General features: G+C 35.0%; 1 protein-coding gene across 2 annotated transcripts; it reads right to left on the bottom strand.

Moving 5' to 3' along the window:
* Positions 1-3,538: 3,538 nt before the first annotated feature.
* On the bottom strand, positions 3,539-19,379 carry LOC149070078 (ATP synthase mitochondrial F1 complex assembly factor 1). 2 transcript variants are annotated; one of them, XM_089249832.1, is made up of 10 exons: positions 19,329-19,379; positions 16,182-16,349; positions 15,362-15,482; positions 15,119-15,181; positions 12,529-12,579; positions 10,190-10,237; positions 8,163-8,258; positions 6,187-6,253; positions 4,806-4,846; positions 3,539-3,773 (listed from the first exon to the last, which is right to left on the bottom strand). In XM_089249832.1, exons 2-10 carry the CDS (start codon positions 16,325-16,327, stop codon positions 3,612-3,614), a joined length of 795 nt encoding a protein of 264 aa, XP_089105958.1. In that variant the 5' UTR covers positions 16,328-16,349; positions 19,329-19,379; the 3' UTR covers positions 3,539-3,611. The 2 variants fall into 2 exon arrangements, with proteins under 2 accessions (XP_089105958.1, XP_089105957.1); XM_089249831.1 differs by lacking the exon at positions 19,329-19,379 and adding an exon at positions 19,244-19,316.
* Between the last annotated feature and the right edge of the window lie 2,979 nt (positions 19,380-22,358).

The following is a 22,358-nucleotide window of genomic DNA, read 5'->3' as shown; positions in this document are numbered from 1 at the left end:
AACTCATTTCCGACGTTTTGTTTTTATATACAAATACAACGCCACAACAGGCAAATTGCCCAACGAGGTGGCTGACTTAAGAACATCATGGATCCCCGAGCCATTTTTTGGAGGCCCTACCTACTACTGCTACACCACACATGCCCCCGCGGAACGGTACATGCGAGAATGTGCGTGTACATATAGTGAAACCTGACGTGAAGTTTCTTTTTGTTTCTCTGCAATGCTTGTTATGTGTAGTGCTGCCATCTGCCACCAGTTTTTCTAACTATGAGTGAAGTGTTATGACTGAATGATTTATCGTTGTAGGACTGTTGCTCTCTGTGGCGAGACTTTTTAACGGGGAGATCGGCTCGCATTTGCGCCTTGAAGTTGGGAACCACAGAAAACCAACTTCAGCCGACCACCACTGTGGGGTTCGAACCCGGATCCTCGCATCGCGAGTCCGTCACTATAACCACTCGACCACCACAGCGGCATTATATTTCAACGTCATTTTTGACCCTCCACATATTTGCAGATCACTTGAGCCACTTGCGGCGCAGTCCCAGACCACTTACGGTGCCGTAACACATTTTTCAGATGTTCCGCGGCACAGTTTCAAATCACTCAAGTGGTCTGCGGCCGATTTCAAAACCATTGGAGTGACATGAAGTGCAGTTTCACATCACTTAGGTGGTCCATTGCACATTCCAAATAACTTAAATGACCGGTGACGCATTCAAAATTTACCCGCGACACAGTTCAATCTCTTAAGCATCCCGCGGCAGATTTTAAATCATTTAAGTGACCCGTGGTACATATTCCCAGATCATTTAAGTGGCCCGAAGTTTCCAAAAGGTTGAGCACCCTTGCTCTATGGTAATCAACCTGGGCAATTTATGCCGTTATAGCTAAGGTGTCGTTACAGCCGAAGTTAGTTTCGCAACTACGGGTCTCAATTAAACACCGTGAAACTTGGTTATACCGAGTGCTCCGCCGAAGTTTTCTTGGTGCTTCATGAAGGTATTGGTGCTTGAATGGCAGAACTTTTTTTAAAAACCGTAATATGTTCGGAAGAAGCACAGGGCAAACACAAAATAGATTTCAAGGAAACATTTTATTTTCTGGATATTGTGCTGAGGTGAACTCGGAAAAAAAGTCATCTTGTCTCCGCCGGGACCCGAACCGAGGCCCTCTTGCATATCGGGCAAGCATGCTACCATCTACACCACTGGAGACAATACCCTGCCTTCCTTATTTCACGCACTGTGGCGTGAGGCACTGAAGTAGAGACATTAGTAGCCTCTCTTAACTTCAGGAATTGGCCCCCAGGTGGGACGGTTTAGAGAGATAGATGGCTTTTTCTTAGCCCAAGATATCAAGAAAACATTTTATTTTCTGGATTTTATGCTGAAGCGACCTCGGAAAGAAAGTCATCTTGTCGAGACAAGATGACTTTTCTTTTGGTTAAGAACGGGTAATCTTGTTGAGACAAGATGACTTTCTTTCCGAGTTCACCTCAGCATAATATCCAGAAAATAAAATGTTTCCTTGATATCTCTCTTGGGCTGAGAAAAAGCCATCTATCTCACAAAATAGATTTATTCACGTAAAAACACTTGTTGGTGCTTCCCCGAACACCGACTAAGTTTAATTTCTTCTCTTTTAATTTTTTCAAGTTTATAGAGAAATTTCGCATTTTTTTTCAAAGCATTTCACTCAATTAGCATCAATGCACTTTTCTCCAATTACTTCTTGCAAACATTTTGGAGCTCTTCAACTGATATGTTGCTCAAAATGCCATTTAGTGCATGAACGCTACGTTTGCTTTTCCAAATCTCTTGCCATGAAGATCGCTCTTGATTTGTCAAAAAAATAAAAGTAAAATGTTTTTAGTATGCAACCATTTGCTTCGCAGCTTTTTAAGGGGTTTTTTTTTGGCGGGGGGGGGGGCGGTGTAGACGGGGAGAGAGAGAGAGATTATTGATTTCCACGGACCTCTCTCTCCACAGCAAGTAGACCTACATGATACTGCACTTAAATAACAACAACTTACAAACGCTTAATAATTAATCATGAGTAAGCAGGAAAATATCGAGTAGTGATCACGCCTGACTTAGGTACACTAATATTTTAATGTCTTTATACACATTATTCGCAAGCATATTTTTCATCAACCAAATGCCTTTCAACGACCTGGTCTTTGAAATGTTTCGTCTATCTTGCTTAGATTTCAAGATAACGTTAAAATTTCCAAAATTTTTCACCGGGGGCGTTCTAACCTTTCTTATCATTTGGTGGGTACTCATATCGCTATACCACTACGTTACTTCCATGATCCTATCTGCCATATTTCAGGAGTTACTCAAGATTATGTGAAATTTTCCCAATGTTTTTTCTCTTAAACATTAGTCCTTTTTGCTCCCGGATATCCCAAAATGGTTCTTAGAGGTAGAAAATGATTTTAAGAGGCTGCGCATATGGCCAATGCATATGGGATCATCAATTGGTCATACGTTTTGAATGGATGAAGATAGAGCAATGGAAGAAGTGTCTAGATATACTAAATTAGACATGCGCTACACAATAATAATAACCAAAATACCATCTGTTGGAAAATTCTTGAACTTTTTTTACCTTGTCCTGACAAATTTCAGCAGGCTTTGAGAAAATTAGAGCTTAAATTTGTGAAATTGTATTTAATGAGATCAGGGCCACACCACTAGATAGTTTATCAGCCAGGCCAAGCACGCATTTTGGCGCCCCTCTCTAGTTCAACGACCGGCGCTCGGGGGAACCAGATCCGTCTGCTCAACACTTCTTAACCAGGTTTCAGGAGATATATGAGCTTGGATGAGAAAACAATTACTTTATCGTTTTTATATTATTATGTACTGAATATAATTCTTGAAAGGTGACTGTAGCCTTCATCTTATTGGCACAAAGGGTTCAAGAAACCATAAAAAATTAAAAACCCCTGTAGTAGAGGCGAAGAGACAGAAAAAAAGAATCAGAAAACACATGCTTTTATAGTTCATACCAGCAAGGCTGCAACCAAGTAGGGCAAGAAATACTGGTGCTATGGATGTCAAACTTGGAGGAGGGGCTCTAATTACCTCTACGTTCTATCAAAATTAAAGAGAGGAGTCATAAAATTGAATGCTTCATACAGGCAAAAGAGTGAATTCTGGTTTAAAAACTTGTGGCGCTGATGTCCACCACCATTTATCGTTTATTTTGAAATAGATGCCTGAGCTACATTTCTGTTCAAACTCTCCATTGGCGAACCATGCATACAGATAATGTAGCAAGCCCTGCTTTTCACATAAGGCATATTCAACAAAAATGCCAGGGGTTGGAATGATGCCTCCATTTTTTTTTATTGGAATATTATTAATTTCCACAACAATATTCAAACAGGCAACACGTGGAAGTAAATTGGTGCTCTAACCACTCCACTAAAAGCTTGAATAAGTATTATTATTGTTTTTTTAAAGAAATCGAAAGAATAAAAATAATTGGGAAAGAAACAAAAAGCAATAAATATTCAAACAGCTGAATGGAAGATAGGAAATGAATCCAGTTTACTAAGGTAATAATCATTGTCTATTTTTCATTCATATTTAATCTTAGCCGTTTCCAACACTGGATTCCAATTCAGCTATCAAATCCATGTGTCTGAAAGATGTTGGGTCCTTGTTGAACTGCCAAAGCAACTTGTCCTTTTTGGAATCTTCTTCGCCATAATACAGGTGCAGCTGATTTGTGAGGCATTGGGCCTCATGAACTTTCTAAACAAAAACAAAAAAGATTGAAACTGCATTGATTGAAAACTACAGGTATATTAAATTAAAATATTACATAAACATCAAAAATGAAAATTAAATGAAAATGCTGACTGGTAGTCCAGCAATTAGGGAGCTAGCCTCTGACTGTGCAGGTCTGGGTTAGAATCCCGGTTCAAGCATCGATGTCCACTAACACTAACAAATTCCCTGGATGGATCATGCTGATCTCTTGGGAATATGTGAGGATCACGCTATTATTATTAAAAAATTTAGTAAAAGTTTGTTAATTTAAGATATTCCACTGAAATATAAAATAGCAATGGCATAAATAAATTTGAAATAAAACACATGGATGCAACTTGATCATTAAATTTCTAATGGAGCAACATACATTATACAGTAATGAGTAGCCAAGTGCTTCAAAATGATTAATTTCCATTACTTCTGTCTACCGGATCATTTTTTTACAATAGTCACAGTTATAAGAATATTTTGAATATAACCATGCACATAATTCTGTGCTCAGATGGCAAAATGTTATGTCCCTTTTTCAAAATTTCACGATGACAAATTTATAAACAATATTTTTCCAAAATGTGTTATTGTGGCTTTTTGACTTATTACAATTTGCCTCCATTTGTTTCTCATAAACTGAAAGAAAAAGGTGAAATTTGGCCACCTTTTTCAAAATTTTGACAAATGAAACTCCAAAATGTGAACTCAAAATATTTTGAGAAAAGTGACATGACATTTTGCCATCTGAGCACAGAATTCATAATAATAATTTGTAGTAATGAATATTATGGTGTTAAGTAGTTTTTAATAACACATTCCATAAAATAATATTTCACCATTTGAACATGAACTCCGTACTATCATTAATCATGTTCTTCTATTAATTGAAATAGTTCCATTTAATTTCAGCAACAGTGTGACTGTTGCAAATAATGTTTAGCATACAGGCTGCTATTTTCTTCATTTCAAATCTAATAAGTATGAAAAAAGAACAAAAACATTTGAAAACAATATACTTACAAAAATGTTTGAATCATATTCTCCCCGCATCAGTACTAAACCTAAAATGTAAGACAAATAATACAACACATTTTAATAAAAATATATTTCGATCAAAGAAGCAAACAAAAAATAACCGTGGTTTTATTCTTACACTGTGATGAGCAAACATTTTTTAGAAGCTGTCCAAAAAACAGAAAGAAAAATTTTGGTAGGCCGAAACATATTCATACACTGATTCATAATTGCAATTTTTAAGCTTAGAAGTGAAGGGGCGGGATGTGTTGTATACTTCAAAGATCGCCAGTTTCATTGCAAATGAGACACAATGGTTTATTCTTTACAACTGTTAAAATAATTATAGTTTAATAACTTTATGCATATTTATGAGGGCGTGTTCCATTTTTTTGCTGATGCAAGTTTTTAATCAATTTATATTCAAACTCTCACAATGATATTTTTGATATTAAAAAAATGGAACTACCCCTCTAAAATGAGTTTTTTTAAAACGCTACAACTGAAAGATGCTATACTATTATTTTAAAATCTGCAGCAGGCCAGATAGAATATCTAAGCAGGCTGCATCTGGCCTGTGATATGAAGATTGCACATCACTGTTCTAGCACATGAATATTACTTTATTTGATAAAAATTGTTTTTTTTTGTTTTTTCGGGTTCGAAGACCGTCGTCCGTTTGAGTTTGTTCTCAACGTTTCCCCAACACTAGTGGTTGGCATCATTAGGAGAATTGATAAAATGCATCAAAGTCAAGTTTTCCGGAGTCTCAGGTTGTATTTGTGCACATAAGTGGCTTGAACTACACTATTGTTTTGCGATTGGTCAGTTGATTCTATGGCTGGCAGCGTATTGTAAACAGTTAAAAACGCAAAAACAAATCGCAAAAGAATAGTGTAGTTCAAGCCACTTATGTGCACAAATACAACCTGAGACTCCGGAAAACTTGACTTTGATCCATTTTATCAATTCTCCTGATGATGCCAACCACTAGTGTTGGGGAAACGTTGAAAACAAACTCAAATGAACGACGGTCTTCGAACCCGAAAAAACAAAAAAAACAATTTTTATCAAATGATGGCTGCTAAAACCTTATCAACTAATTACATTATTTGTCATAAAAAATGTTAAAAGAAACTGAAAATTACTCATTTTTTTTAATGAATTTGATGAAATATGAGTGAATTTAAATAGAATTTCCCATTATTCTTTGTCAATATTTTTCATATCTTTTTTAATTTGGGTTTATATTCGGAGGGACTGTCAAAATTCAAATTTCATACACGTTTAACAGAAATATTAGTTGAATAATAAAACAGCCTGACAGTTTTTCCTTCTTTTTTTTAAAAGTGAATTTACAATAAAATAATACTCCAAAAGTTTTTACCTTTGGATTCTAAAAGCTCAGAAAAATATGTTATTGTCATACAAACAGGAGCATCCTCTTTGTGAGCCTGAAATGAAAGTGAAATATATTATGGAATTTCATCCATTAAAAGACTATCATGGCATCAAGACCATAAACATTAACTTGCACACTGAGCTTGATCTCCCCCCCCCCCCACCAGCAATATTTGTTTTTGTTATCGTTAAAGTATGAAATCTGTAATTTCATAGAATACTTTGTTATTTCATGAAATAACTGATCACGTCGGTTAAAGCACAAAACTCACTTGTATTCATTCAATTGTTAGTTTAACAAGTTATTTCATAGAATAACGATCTGTACCCAAAAGAAAAAAAACATAACCCCTACTGTATAAGTAACATTTTGAAGGCTGTATAATTCAGTAAGTCAAATTGTTTATTTAACACTTTCACTGTCCATTATTAGTTACTCGAATCACAAATTAACCTGTCAGGGCATTAAACAGATATTCATGTAAAACACAGTGTAGCAGCAAAAAAAGTTTTTGTTTTCAATAATGCTCTATGCAATTCCAAGTAACATTTTAGTAATTCCTGTTGTAGAAAATTATTTTACTGTGTTTTTGTATGACATTTTTTTTGCTGTATAATTTAGTTATATTGTTTAATTTACACTTTAACTGTCTATCACATTAGTTAATCTATAGAATAACTGGTTCAAATATGGAAATATTAATTTATTACACGCTTTAATTGACTTGATCAGTTATTTCATGAAATAACTAGGTATTTTATGAAATAACTGAATTATACACTTTAATGGTAACATATACATCTCTCTAATACAGTCAAATCCTGTTTTAATGAATACCGTTATAGCAAAAATCTTGTTTTAATGAACACTTTTTTTACTCCCAGATAAGTTTACATAGGAACAATGGAACCTGGAATTTCTTTATAAGGAAATTTCGTTATAACAAAGTGATTTCTCTGGTCTCTTGGGGTTCGTTATAATGGGATTTGACTGTATTCACAGAAATACTGGGTTCCCCTACCTGGTATTTTCAAGCCCTCCCAGTATTTACAAATAGCTTTATGCCTATGTTCAGAGACTAATTTTTGCAGTGAAACCATTTGCTGTGTTCAAAAGTATACATACAATTGAATCCGTGAGAAAAAAAACAATACCAGTTCAAAAATTCCTCTTTTTTTTTATGAATCAGTTCGATATAAATGTAGAGCTAAACATTGAGTGTAAGAGCAGTGCTATACCAGCTTCCATTCATTGGTTCCAGGCACGTTTTAAATTTGAATGAGTGGAAGAACAGTACCTATCCAGCACTAGTACTGCATTTTTTTTTTTTGAAACATCAAGAGGCGGTTGTTCACCCTCTGTGTGTGCGAAAATATGGGTCATCATATCACTATCATCAGAAGTTTATTGATAGAACAAAGAGTCCCAATTGAACTATTGCATATAATAATTTTCATCTGTTATGTATAATCACCAATTGTCTTGATGATTTCAATGAATTTCTTGCTCTTACTTGGGATTTCACATGACTCCCAGAATAAAATATGAAAGTTTGATAATCTTTATCGTTAATAATGTGTGGCGAATTTGAGTGAACCTTTAACTGTGTAAACATTCAGTGATTTAGGAAATAGACATTTTCTGGATATTATGCCAAGGTGAACTCAGAAAGAAAAGTCATCTGGTCTCTCTGCCGAGAAAAAAAAAAGAATTTTCTTTCCAAGTTCATTTCGGTATAATATCCAAAAGGTCTATTTCCTTGACATATCTGGGTTGGGGAAAAAGCCATCTCATTCTCTCATTCAATGATTTACTTCCCCAAAAGAATTTTTTTCCGTAGTTCCAAAAAGTGGCAAGTGCTTTCACTCTTCCCCCCCCCTTCATAAATTTTTTTCCATTCCAATATAATCACAAAATTTCAATAAATACTATTTAAGACGGTTCTGAGTTGAAAATGTTACCTGATAGCTCACGAGTGGGGTGAAATGGCAAGAATTTCCCAGGAACTGACTCATAACGAACTCGAAGCCTTGAGTTCTTGGTAGTGGAAACAGGAACTGAAAAAAAATTGGAACATTACCTATTGAAGGAAAAAAATAATAAAAATTCTGTTAGATGTTAGCAAGAGAAGCCAATTTAATGAATAATAGAGTTTCACTACAGTCGAAGCCTCAGAAACCAAGTAATGCTGAGATTTAACCAAAACTAACCATCCTTAATTTTTGGGAGAGATAAGTTATCCCTATATATACACAAATTTGTGTTTTTTTAAAACATATTTCATGATCCAAACTCCAAACTTTTTATGCATTTATTTTCCAAATACCATATTTAAAAGAAATTTCATCTATATCTGTTAGGCAACTGATAGCTTGGCTAACAAAGATAATTCCGGAATCACATTCATTAGCCAAAACACAATTGACTATAGGTTTTTATGGAAAGTTGTTTGATTTGTTCTAGTAATTGCCAAAAATTTAAAGATAAATTTTTTAAAACACCAAAAACTACAATAAAAAAGAGAATAAAAACTAACAGAAGGACAAGATAAACAGTTTCACAATTAGATGAGGAAGGATTTAAAAGATGGGAAACTGAGCATCATTTCACACTTTTATTTTACACTTTGCATCTATGCAGTCGGGTTCATGGCCAGTGAAAAAAAAATGAGGTCGGTATGCTATGTAATGTAGTCAGCTCATTTTCCTCTCTCTCTCTCATACACATGCAGATGGAAAAGATAAGCTTCTAGAATGTTCAGACTGTTCAGTATGGTATCAATGTGTTATTTAGAGTTTCACCATATGCACTGAAAACATTTAAGTCTAAGGCTTCTTTTCTTTTTTACAGCATTTTCTCTTAGCTAAATCGCTTAGCCACTGTGGTGGTCGAGTGGTTATAGTGCGGACTCGTGATGCGAGGATCCGGGTTCGAACCCCACAGTGGTGGTCGGCTGAAGTTGGTTTTCTGTGGTTCCCAACTTCAAGGCGCAAATGCGAGCCGATCTCCCCGTTAAAAAGTCTCGCCACAGAGAGCAACAGTCCTACAACGGTAAATCATTCAACCATAACACTTCACTCATAGTTTGAAAAACTGGGGACAGCACTACACATAACAAGCATTACACAGAAACAAAACTTTACGTCAGGTTGCACTACACGTACACGCACATTCCAAAAAATGGCTCGGGGATCCATGATGTTCTTAAGTCAGCCACCTCGTTGGGCAATTTGCCTGTTGTGGCGTCGTATTTGTATTTGTATAAATCTTTCATTTTAAATGAAATGGTTCAAAATCTTTCTGAAAGAGAAATGGAGATGGATCTAGAAAGTGATTCCAAGGTGGAAATATATTTTATATGATTATACCTGACTCGAGCAACATTAACTCATTGGAATCATTTCAATTGGCTCAGTGAGCATTCAGCTCATGACGCAGCTGTTGAATGTTAGCATGCGCATCCATATCAACTAAAAAGATCATGACTATAAAAGGCAGTATTTGTTAGCTGAGGTATCACTGTATACTGATTTTGTCTCTATCTCTCAATAATTTTATGTGCACAGATGAGTTAATTATACCAAAATTACAATTTTGGCACAGCATAACCTATATGGTGCTTCCACCAATAAAAAATAAACTCTAATCCAATCTGAAGGTGCACATGCACCCTCGAATGGTTGATTGCACATATCGCAGCAAAACCACTGTAAAAACATAATATTTATTTTTGGTGAAGTGCTTTTAAGCAGTCTAAAACACCCTCTACCATCTTTGCTATTATGATTCAATCGTACATTCTGTGATAAAGAATGTTTTTCTAGGTGTCTTATATTACCTCTTAAAGTTTGTGTCATGAATTCAAAAATACCATGTATAAGCAATCTATGCTTGAACTAAAGAAAGGTTGAAAAAAAGTTTCAGCTCCCTTTTTTTGTCTCATAAATAAAATGAGGAGAAATATAACTATGGAGTGTATAGTATATACCGTGGGGTATTCTATTGACTTTGAAAGAATTTTCTTTCCAGCTTCTTCCTGAAAGATATAAGATACATATTATTCAGTAATAGAGTAAATCAAATGTCATTTATATTTCTGAGAATACACGTTTTACCATGACATACAGAAACTGAACGTGATATTGCAATTAAAATTAATAATTTCTGAAAATATTGCCATAGTCATAATGTTTGAATGACTGTTTCAAGGTTGTTTTGTAATAAGGTAGATACAGATCTTAGCTCATAGATGTAAGTAATTTTTGTATTCATGAAATGGATGCAATGAATGTGAAATCTGGCTAAATAAATGCAAAAAATTTGATTTTTACTACTTTTCTCTGCAAAATCTTCATTATTTTCACCTTTTTAAGTAAAAATAGGTAGTAATTTTGATAGAACTTTCAACTACATAAAGTACTTAAACTTGTAAAATTGAAAAAAAAATTGTGACATAGGGTTAAGTTTGTTTTTTGAATGGAAAATTTCCAATTTGAAATTTTTTTTGGGAATTAATGCAAATTTTTTATCTGAAATTATTTTTGAAAATGAATGCAAAATGTTTGATTTGAAAATTTTTTTGTGAATTAATGCCAAATTTTTTATTTCAATGTTTTTGCAAATGAATGCAACTTTTTTAGTGAGAATAAGTAATTTTCTTTTAGCAATTGAATGCATTTTTCATTTTTGTAAATGAATGTATTTTTCTTTTTACAAATGAATGCATTTTTATTTTTTGCAAATGAATGCAAAATTTTTTTATTTGAAAAATTTTATTTTTGAAAATAAATGCAAACTTCTGATTAGGATTATTTTTTTGCAAAATTTGGATTTTATATATGTGAAATTTACATGTCTCTTCTCATAATATACAACTTTTGAAAAAGAGCCAGTCTCTACATGTTAGTGTGTTACTATTGGTGGTAGATAAATCAAATAGCAAATGTTATAGAAGTCCAAGTTTCAAAAACTTATGATTTTTTAGCATTAAAAAGATTTTAGCATTGTTGGTAGGTGATAAATAGTGAATGTGACAAATAATGTATTGCTACTTGGAACAAAAATAATATAACCACAAGTTTTCAAATAATATTAGAAATTTTGCAATGGGGAAGAGGGAATTCTACCAACTTTAATTTCTATGGTGTGCAAACCAAAAGTTTGCGGTCTCACTAATTAACCATGATTCTGAAAGGTGTTTCGAGATACAGCAATAGTAGAAGTACAATGCATGCTGCTAGATGTGAGCACATCAGGACTCCGAATTTCTGATAAAAATAATCGATCGATAATTATCAAATCTGGCAGCAAACATGATGACCATAAACGAGACGATAAAAAGCAGGACAATTACATTTTTCTTCTTCATTACGAAATGTTTGTGGAAGTTTTTTTTTTCTTCGTCATATTGTTCTGAAACATGATATTTTTACTTTCAGCTAAAAACCTGCATTTTTCTAAATTATTATTCAATCATTGTGAGAAGTTGGAATGGAATTGTATAATGTGTATTAAGAATCACGATAATTTCTTTAATGAAAGGTATGTTCCATAGACCCCTTGGGAAAGTGTTTTGGCTGCGTAACTGTGAATCTGGTCAGTTGAGAACTGATGAAAGTGCCCTTACATTAGCCTCCACTGTAAAAAAGCCATTGCAAAAGCAGCTGTACATGTACATGGATCATAATAGCTAGTATAGTCGGGTCAGGGCATTGTGAACTGAGTAAGTAAATGTTTGTAAAAAAAGGGGAGGATGGGCACCTGTTGACTCCTTACATAGTTTCCCAGGTCAATAATGATAACTTATAGGGAAAATAGGTCTAGTTCAACTTCAGCTTCAGAATTAGCAAAAAAAAAAAAACTTTGTAATTATAAAAAACTTTTTCCCATGTTATGATATTGGTTCATTCTGTACTTTGCAAAACAATATCCCAATGATAACATTATCGATGATGCCAATAAACAATGCTTCTTATATTTTCAAATGATGGGGCATCAGTTTTTCCCACAGGAATTGGTGTTTAGCTGTATCAAACCACGAATCATTTGGTCAATTAATTTCTCATACACCCTTTTTTGGAAGTTTGAAGCTAATAAAATATATTTTTTAATCAAATAAATTTTTTTATGAATACATTGAAACTGAGTTCATCATGTACTTAGCTGTTTTTTTTTAAAATTGAATAACTAATTTAATGACTAAAATAATTAATAATTAGTTTTCTCTAAATTACCCAAAAATCAGCATGATTTACTATTCTGAAATAGCCAGATGACTGGTTAATGGGTGATGAGATAAAATGAAAAACAATAAGCATTCAAACTTACTGGCAGGACAGCATATAGACCATCTTTGTCTTTGTGATACTCTTTCCAAAGCTGAGAGAGAGAAACCACATTAGGTACATGTGTTAATGGATATATTTAGGTATATTAATTTACAAGCAAGCTCACTTATAAAAGAATTGATTAACTAAAAACAAAACAACTACAATAAATAACAGATTTTTGGCTTGTCTGCTGCTGAGCTAAACTTTTTAAAAACTAATTTTAAAGGTTTGAGGGGGAACTTCCACTGATGTGGCAAACTATGTTAATACAGTGATACTTCGGCTAACAAACGCCTTGGTTTACAGACTTTTCAGCTAACAAAGATTTTTTTTCTACATCGGCTAACAAATACAGATAGATGACAAACATTTTAGTTGATATGGATGCGCATGCTAACATAAAACAGCAGCGTCGTGAGCAAAATTTTTGTGGCAATCAAAACTAATTAGATGAGATAGGCTGCATTCATAGTAGAGTGAAGAGATACAAGTTACAATAATTTGACTAGGAAGAAAAAAATGCATAGAGGGTGGAGGAAGAGATATCCACACATAGTAAAAGAGAAGGAGGAAAGTGAAAATGGCCATAGGGGTTCTGAAATGTAAGGGTGTGATGATGATCCCTCCGCAGAAGAGAAAAAGAAAAAAGAGGGAGAAACGGACAAATCAGGAGATGGTGAAAATCAGCAGATCGAAGTGAAAACAAACATGTTTGTTCAACTCCCGCACCTCATTGAGTGGCCTCTTTCTCTTTTTCACCTCGCTCCTCGAGTATGTGCTGTGTAGCACAAAACAATACAATTGTTTTTGTCACTAGTCTCTATTATGCACTCCTGTACCTCTTGGTTGCAACACTATGCACACAGCCTAGTTGTCACTCGAGCCAGATTAATCTATATATACCGCAGAAAATCTTTCCAGATATACCTCTCTTTTAGAATGATTTTGAGTCATTTCATTTAAGATAAATGATCAAGCTAAAAGAAAATGCATCAAGAGAGAAGAAGAAAAAAGCCTCAGATCTGAATGGTTTTAGTTCATATGGTAAGACTCTTAATACCAGAATGAACATTCTAGAAACTTATCTTTTTCCATCAGTATGCATGAGAGAGAAATGTGCTGACTAATATCACAGAGCATACCAACTCACACACTTCTTTTTTCACTATGGCTCATGAACCCAACTGCATAGCGTACATAGTGTAAAATAAAAATATTTTCAGTTTTTTGTCTTGCTTTAAATTCTCTTTCATACAATTGTGAAGTTGTTTATCTCAACCTTCCATCAGCTTTTGTATTTTTCACACTGCTTTTTACTGTTTCTATGAAACTTATCTTCAAATTTTGGGCAGTTTCTGGAACAAATTAAATGATTTTCCATAGAAATTAGAAATCTATGAAAAATCACATTTCGGCTAATGAATGCGATTCCACAGAATGAATTATCTTTGTTAGCTGAGGTACCTATGTATTTGTTTCAAAAAATACAAATAAATTAGAATTGCCCTCCCATACTCCTAGTTAAACCATTGAAACTGAAACCATTTGAATCTGAGGCTTTTTCTTCTCTTTTAATACATTTTCTCTTAGCTTAATCATTTATCTTAAATGAAATGACTAAAAAGCATTCCGAAAGAGAGATATATCTGGAAAGCGATTCTGATGTATATATAGATTAATCTGAAATATGGCAAAAAACCCCCCATCAAATAGTCAATACAAACATTTGTTAAACAGTCAAGCCTCAGCTATAGTGAATCCAGCTCATAATAAACGTCTAGATATAATAATAAAATTTTTTTGTCCCATTACAAAGGATGCTCCCTTAAGGCTCAATTACATTGGACAAGCTTACTAGCTATTTTCAAGATGGTGAGCAAACCGGTTTCAACTAGCGCAGCAAATTTTAATTACACAGGACTCGTAAAATCAATCACTAGATGAGAGAGAAACTAATTTTCTTCCTCTTCCTTTTTGTGTATTGTCGTCTCTCTTTTGTTGCGAGACAAAGCAAGAGGAAAAAAATATTCATACCCATATTGCATCCAAGAGAACAAAAACATCAGCAAGTAGTGGGAAAAGTAGCCTACCCTTTAACTTTACTTGCACTAGTAGAGCAAGCAGCGAGTTTACTTGATAACATTATTACACAGAGCGACTTTGGTAGCAGTGAGAAAAACTGTAAGTAAATAGCTAGTAAATTCACTCAATGTAATTGAACCTTTTTTAGATAAGATATGGCATAATTAGTTTTTGGTCCCTGAAAGTTCATTTTCACAATGTTGTGAAATATCACATATATATCAGAAAATTAATATTTCAGACAACTTCATATAGTAATATTCATAGCATAATACTACAATATCAGGAAATATAGTCAATGCTCGTTATAACTACCCCCCATGGGTCCATCCAAAACAAATGTTATATCGGGTGGGTAGTTATATCGAAAGGTAAATATAAAAGATAGTCATTTACATGAAAATATTTGGGACTTATCCTACAGGTCCTTGCTATGGAACATTTGCGATTGTATGGTTTGTTATTACAAGTGTCTACTGCATATTTATTTTCTCATATGCACTCACAGATTCGATAGATTCCTTGCTTAAATCTGCTAGATTCTCCAGCTTCATTATACTGTCCAGTCCCTGTAAGAAAACAAATTTTGTATGCACAGTAAGAGTGGTATTTTTTCACTGCTTTGTTTCAACCCATGTTAGATTCTTTTTGTTTATTAGAAACTAACATAGTTCTGTTTCTTGAACATTTATAGCATAATCCTACTCATTTATCACCAAATTAAAATGTGAGGTGCAAAATGTGTTTACCTTCTTTTTATTGAAAGTAGGTTTTGTTTGATGTGGAGCAGCTGGTCTTTGCTCTGTGATTGAACTCGTAGGCGTGGCTATCAGTTTTTCTACCCTCTTCTCGTATTCGCCTGGAGAAGTGCTATGAAAATTTTAAAAATATATTACAAGAATATCACAGTTAATGCGAATAAAACGGTTTTTCTGCATTTAGAGCTGTTTTTTCTCAATGTTCTGTTTTTTGAATATCTCAGTGAATATTGCACTTACAAACATAGAATTTTTTGTTGTTGGCATCAGGAGAGACAGGGCAACCACTTTCTAATCTGGTTTTGGGAGACGCGGAGACTGTATATAAAATAATTTTTTTTTTCATAACTATACATCCCCCTCTAGGGGATAGTGCTCTGATATAAATGATATATCAGAGCACTGTTAGTCAGGGCTGCAACTGAGGGGGGGGGGGGAAGTAAGCAGATATGGTGCTTTGGGTGGGGGGCGCGAATTTCCCCCTTTAGCTTCTCCTTCAAAAATGATAAGGGGGCTCCAAAATGCTTGCTTGTCCAAGATGACTGAGCATCTAGTTGTGGACCTACCATCAGAACCTGCGAAAGAGGTTGTTTTACTGTAGTAGTTTGGAATAATGTGGTTATCTATTGTAGTGTTGGTTTAGTCTCCACTGCCCCATTGTCTCTTTACTGGGAAAAACAAAAATTTCCAGCTTTGGGCCCCCTCAGATATGAACAAATTTCAATCAGTGTACATATATTGTAATTGGCACGTGTGCATGATAACAATGCATACACACACATTGTAAATACAAACAGTTTTTGTATGTTACTTTTGTAATGCTGAAATCTTTTCTGCATATTTCTTCATGAATGGATTCTCAGCTTGTGACTGTTGATTGCATGTTACATTGATGCATCCGACATTAATTTTTGATAGAAGCGACGGGGTAAGTTTTCGAGAAATAGGACCTGCCATGTCAAGATAATAACATAGAATCCTAAAACAAAAAAAAATTATGTTATTAATTGACATATAAGTAAGTTCTCAATATATGATAAACCAGAGCTTGACAAATCGGAAAAAATTAGGCATCCGTCAAATTTCTCAGGAGCCAAAAAAATGTTTTTTGAAACAAAAAAAAGGTCTAAACTAATATTATTTCTCGACTTTTCCTGGACTTGATGCCCCCTCTCAAAGTTGAAGGATGTCACTGTGGTTGTCGAGTGGTCATAGTGACAGATTCACATCGTGAGGTACCGGGATTGAACACCACAGTGGTGGTCGACTGAAGTTGGTTTTCTGTGGTTTTCAACTTCGAGAAATGTGAGCTGATCTCCCCAATCTCTGAAAAGTCTCCCCAAAGACAGAAACTGCCCTAGAAACAATACAAATATTCAATCATTACACTTCACTGACTTGACTTTTGAAATATAGATGGTAGCACTAAAAAATCGGACACAACACTAGATACATAATCAGACTGTCAGGTACACTTCTGGCACAACTCACACGATTGTAGTTAGACTGGAGTTGCGCTCGGTTTGAAAGAAAGAAGAGAAAATTTGAGAGAGATACTGATATAAATTCCGCAAATTTGTTGTCCTGAAACTCCTACTCAGTAATCATATATTAGGCATCAATGCCTAATTTTTAGTCGCCATTTTAGTCATTTCCTACGATTACTGCGAGATGATAGGGACATTCAATAATGATTGATAACCGAACGGAAATGATGGTGTTGGCCAGAAGCATATTTACAGACGGGCTATAGCCAAGGGCGATAAATATGAGGAATGAGTGGTCAAGAGAATTAAGCTAATGCAAGAAGGGCAGCAAAACCATAAATCTGACTCTGTCTAGGGAGCAAAGGATGAGGTGAGCAACCAAAAGAGTGACCTGGATAGCGTTCAAGCACATGAGCGATATAGAGAGCAAGGGGCCAGGTTAGACCAAAAGAGTAACTCAAAGAGTGTGTGTAAATATGGAAGTGATGAAAAGAGTAACCTAGAGAGCAAGGAATCATATCGGTGAGTGACCTATAGAGAGTGTGATAATGGAAGTGACCTAGTAAATGAAGAACAAAAAGAGTAATTTAGAGGATGTGAAAGCATATGAGTGACCAAAAGAGTGACATAGAGACAAGGCATATTTTTGGGGAGGAGGCTAAGTGGGCCAGGGCAGCAATCCCTGGAGAAGGGAGAAGAATGGGTGGTGTCAAGAAAACTATACTACAATGCAAGGGTGCAAAAAACATAAATCCAACTCTGTCTAGAGGGGAAGGTCCAGGTGAGCAATCAAAAGAGTGACCTACACAATGTGCAAGCACGTGAGTGAGCAAGGAGCCAGGTGAATGATCTAGAGAACGAGTGGTCAGGTTAGTGAGCAACATGGTCAGGTTAGTGAGCAACCAAATGTTGCTCACTAACTTGCTCAAAACACTAACGTTAGTGTTTTTGTATACAAGGTGATTAAGAAAGAATCACCCGATTTCAAAATGATTCTACACTTTAAATCGACTATTAACAAAAAATTTTCATGAAACATAGACACATTTCCCCCGTATATTTATGTATTACTTGTCATTCTATTTCTGTGTTGTTAATTTTTATTTCTGTGTTGTTAATTTTTAAGAAATATACAATTCTGAAATCGGGTGATTCTTTCTAAGTCATCCTGTAAAAGTACCAACTTTATATCGTTCTTCACATGCCAGAAGCACGAATGTATAAATTTTAATTTTTTTAACCAGCTGTTTAGATAACCTTGTTTTGCTATATAAGTTGCGCCTGAAACGTGAATGCGTATTCCTATTGAAACACGTTACAACAAATTTTAGGAAAATAACTTCCAATAAGTTACATGGGTAGAATAAACATTCAAATGCCATTTCCCACGGTTTTTTTTTGCAAGGGCAATGAACATTCGTGATTTTGACATGATGGAACCGATAATATTGATTATTATGCAAGTAGAATTTGTCAAAATTGCATTGTCTGATACATGGCTCAGCTGAATAAAAGCTTTCTTTAGTTCAGACGTATTTTAAAATAAAAATGAATTTCTTATTTGGAAGGTTTTTTTTTCGAGACTCTCTCGCCATTCCCCCTAGTACATTGACATTACCTATGGTTTGCGCACCATTGGCCTAGACAGCGAAGAACCACATGAATGAGAGTGACTTAGAGAGCAAGGAACAATATTAGTGAGTGACTTAGAGTGTTATCATGGGAGTGACTTAGTAAGCAAAGAACAAAAAGAGTAACTTAGAGGGTGGAGTGACCAAAAGAGTGACAGAGGTATATTTCTGGGGGGGGGGGGGAACCAAGGGGCAAATTTGACGTAATTAGTGTCAATTTGTCGTATTTATAGTTCGAGAAAGTTATACTATATAATGCAAGAAGGGCTTCAAAACCATAAGTCTGACTCTATGCAGAGAGCAAAGGACCAGGTGAGTGACCTAGACAGTGTGCAAGCACATGAGTGGCCTAATGATATAGCCAACTCTTTTGGTCATTCACTAATCTGTGGCCCCTCGCTCTCTAGGCACTCTTTTGGTTGTTCACCTGGCCTTCTCTCTCAGACAGAGCCGGGATTTTGATCGAGAAGCTAGGTAAGTGAGTGACTTAAAGAGTGAGGGGTCAGGTTAGTGAGCAACCGAAAGACTGACTCAGGGCATCTAAGTGTGTGTGTAAGCATCAGTGACCTAGAGAGCGAGGAACAGTATTAGTGAGTGACCTGGAGAGTGTTTGAGAATGAGAGGACTCAAAAGAACGACCTAGTATGCGAAGAACGAACAGAGTGTGTAACTTAGATGATATGAAAACATTTCCGTTCATAATTAACAATACAAACAAATGTATTTTACAAATATACATGCATATAATCTCATACAAATTAAAGTCTACTGTGTCCAAGAAGCAAATGTGTTTGTTTACTGTTTACATTCAAATTAAGACGGTTTTAACATCACTTTTACCTTTCGGTGCAAGAAGAGCTGAAAATGACAAGTCAAGTCAAGTAAACTGATAATATCAGATAAGACCATACTTTATCCACTGAGCTATAAGAAAAACCCAGGTTCCTAAGCTACCAATATTCTGACCATATTTAATCTGAAGAAATGAAAAAAATACGTCATCTAGAAAAATGCGGGAAATTATCGATTGCCGCGAAAAAAAAAAGCTGCCAACTGTCAACAAAGTTGTTGTCGTTAAAGCTAAAAACCATCGAGCTTGTATTATAAACTCGATGCTTATAAAAACCGTTGAAATATTGCCCTTCGCAGTAGGGTTACTAGATTCGAAAACAGAAATTAGGACACCTGATGTCGTATTTTTTGTTGTCACTTTTCCCAATTTCCACAACAGATGACACCACTATGCTGATTTAAAAAAAACCGACCATTACAATATTTTTTTCAACTAAAACAGAACCACTATTAACCCTTTGAGCTGCATTGACGAGATATTTCGTCTCATTTTATCACTGACAAGTCTATATACAGTCAAATCTCGTTAATAATTCTTTCTTGGGAGACCAAAAATACGACCTCTTAAGCGGAGTGCCCCCCAATATCAAACGACGGATTTTTAACAACTGGCTGTGTTGCGAAGATATATTTTGGAAAGAGAGGAAATTCTTGAGAAAATTGCCCCTGCGGCGAATCGAACCCACTTCCTTTCACTTTCCGGGTGAAAGCCCAGACCACTAGACTACAGAGGCACCGAATCGCTCAACCTTTCCTTGGCTCTCGTGTACACTGAAAGGGACCATACATGGACGGCCGGACCAGACTCAGACCAAGCTCACAACTGCTGACGCTGCCACCAGATGGCGACTTATACAAGGATGACGTCACTCTCCGCTCTGAAGTCTAGTGGTCTAGGGTAAGACGCCTTCATATACGTGTATTAAGGAGTTCTAGTCTAGGGCGTTCACCCGGAAAGTGAAAGGACGTGGGTTCGATTCCCCGCAGGGCAGTCAAATTTTCTCTCTTTACAAAACATATCTTCGCAACAGCCAGTTGTTAAAAAACCTTCGTATGTTAGCGGAGAGTGATGTCATCCTTGCACCCCCAATATCTTTCGTCGGAAGATCACGTGACTCGGTGAAAACAAACACGATCCCCCATAGAGATCAATGTTAAAATTGCCGATTTTAGCATAGAAATGGGGAAATTTAGTGGGGTTTTCCGCCGCATCAATCATTGTAAAAATTAAATTGAATCTTTGGTTTCGAAATATTGAGTTCGCTTTTAGAAATACGAAGCCGAGAAAATTACCAGACCAGCATCAGACTTTGACTTTCATGCCCAGCCCAATGGGCCGATTGTGGAATTACAGACGGGCCTAGTAAGGCCTATGAAAAAAAAGGCCGAGAAAATTACATATAAAATAATGAGCCAGACCCATTTCAGCTTTTTATTTATATCTTCTTAAGCACGAAAATGAGAATTAATGTCTCCGTTTTATATTATCCAATTGCATCAATCCATACAGTTTAGGATTTTTGAAATTAATTATGGGCCCATATAAATTACATCGAAGAAATTCCGCAGCTTTAATCAAGCATTTTTTGAAGCAAAAACAGGAAGATCGATTCATTTCTATGTTTCTTTCATTTAGATTTGTTCGTTTCTTTCACGAGTCGCATGTGGCATTTCTTTTTAATGAGAGTAATTAAAGATAATTCCAGAATGAATGCAAGAGATACTTTCAGCATTGGCGAAATTATTAATTTCAAAATTAATGAAAGTGATAATTCAAGAATAAATGAAAGTGATAATTCAAGAATAAATGAAAGATAATTCAAAAATTAATGAAAGTGATAATTCCAGAATTAATGAAAGATAATTCAAAAATTAATGAAAGATAATTCAAAAATTAATGAAAGTGATAATTCCGGAATTAATGGAAGCTAATTCCAGAATAAATGAAAGATGATTCCAGAATAAATGAAAGAAAATTTCTAGTTTCAATGAAACAGATAATTTCAGTTTCAAAATAAATGAAAGCGATAATTTCAGCATTAATGGAAGAAATAATTCCAGAATTAAGAAAAAGATCATTTCAAAATTAATGAAAGAAATATTCTAGAATTAATTAGAGATAATTCAAAATTAATGAAAGAAAAAAAATTATAGCATTAATGAAAGAAACAAATCCAGAATTGATTAAAGCAATTATTCCAGCAGTAATGAAAGAAATAATAATTAATAACGGAAGTAATTCCAGAATTAATGAAGGGAAATCAATGAAGGGAAATCCAGAATTAATGAAGGGAAATTAATGAAGGAAAATCCAGAATTAATGAAGGAAATCCAGAATTAATGAAGGGAAATCCAGAATTAATGAAGGAAAATTCAGAATTAATGAAGGAAATCCAGAATTAATGAAGGGAAATCCAGAATTAATGAAGGAAAATTAATGAAGGAAAATTAATGAAGGAAAATTAATGAAGGGAAATCCAGAATTAATGAAGGGAAATCCAGAATTAATGAAGGGAAATCCAGAATTAATGAAGGGAAATCCAGAATTAATGAAGGGAAATCCAGAATTAATGAAGGAAAATTAATGAAGGGAAATCCAGAATTAATGAAGGGAAATCCAGAATTAATGAAGGGAAATCCAGAATTAATGAAGGGAAATCCAGAATTAATGAAAGAAAATTCAAGAAAATTCCGCAGCTGCTGGATGCTCCCTCCAGTAATATAAGCCGGGTTTTCCTAGGAGCAAAATATCTGCGCAGTGTGTTGCGTAAAAACGTTGATTGGTTAAAAACTGGAAATTCAGGTTATTTTGACCAATCAGAGTTTTCACGCTGCACACGCTGTAGAAACCTGCTTTTAGGAAAACCTGGCTTTAAGCTCGACGATACATAAGCTTTTTTTCATGTTTCCGTTTCATACGGCTGTGGAACAGAAACCTGTCTCATGAGCTTCCGTTTTATACAGGTTTCACCGTATTAGGAATTTACTGTCAATTGCGGGTCTTATAGTCGATAATAA

The sequence above is a fragment of the Pholcus phalangioides genome, unplaced genomic scaffold (assembly GCF_987345545.1).
Source record: "Pholcus phalangioides strain wild (caught in Gottingen) unplaced genomic scaffold, Ppha-v1.0 ptg000022l_1, whole genome shotgun sequence".
Classification (NCBI taxonomy): domain Eukaryota; kingdom Metazoa; phylum Arthropoda; class Arachnida; order Araneae; family Pholcidae; genus Pholcus; species Pholcus phalangioides.
This window is presented reverse-complemented; position numbering and strand designations above follow the sequence as displayed.

Coding starts and splice junctions, on each gene's coding strand:
- LOC149070078 (XM_089249832.1), bottom strand. CDS start 16,327: ATGGCAGGTCCTATTTCTCGAAAACTTACCCCGTCGCTTCTATCAAAA. Junction 4,847..6,186: donor TGAGCTTTTAGAATCCAAAG/GTAAAAACTTTT, acceptor CTTACATTTTAG/GTTTAGTACTGATGCGGGGA. Junction 3,774..4,805: donor AATATGATTCAAACATTTTT/GTAAGTATATTG, acceptor GTTTTTGTTTAG/AAAGTTCATGAGGCCCAATG.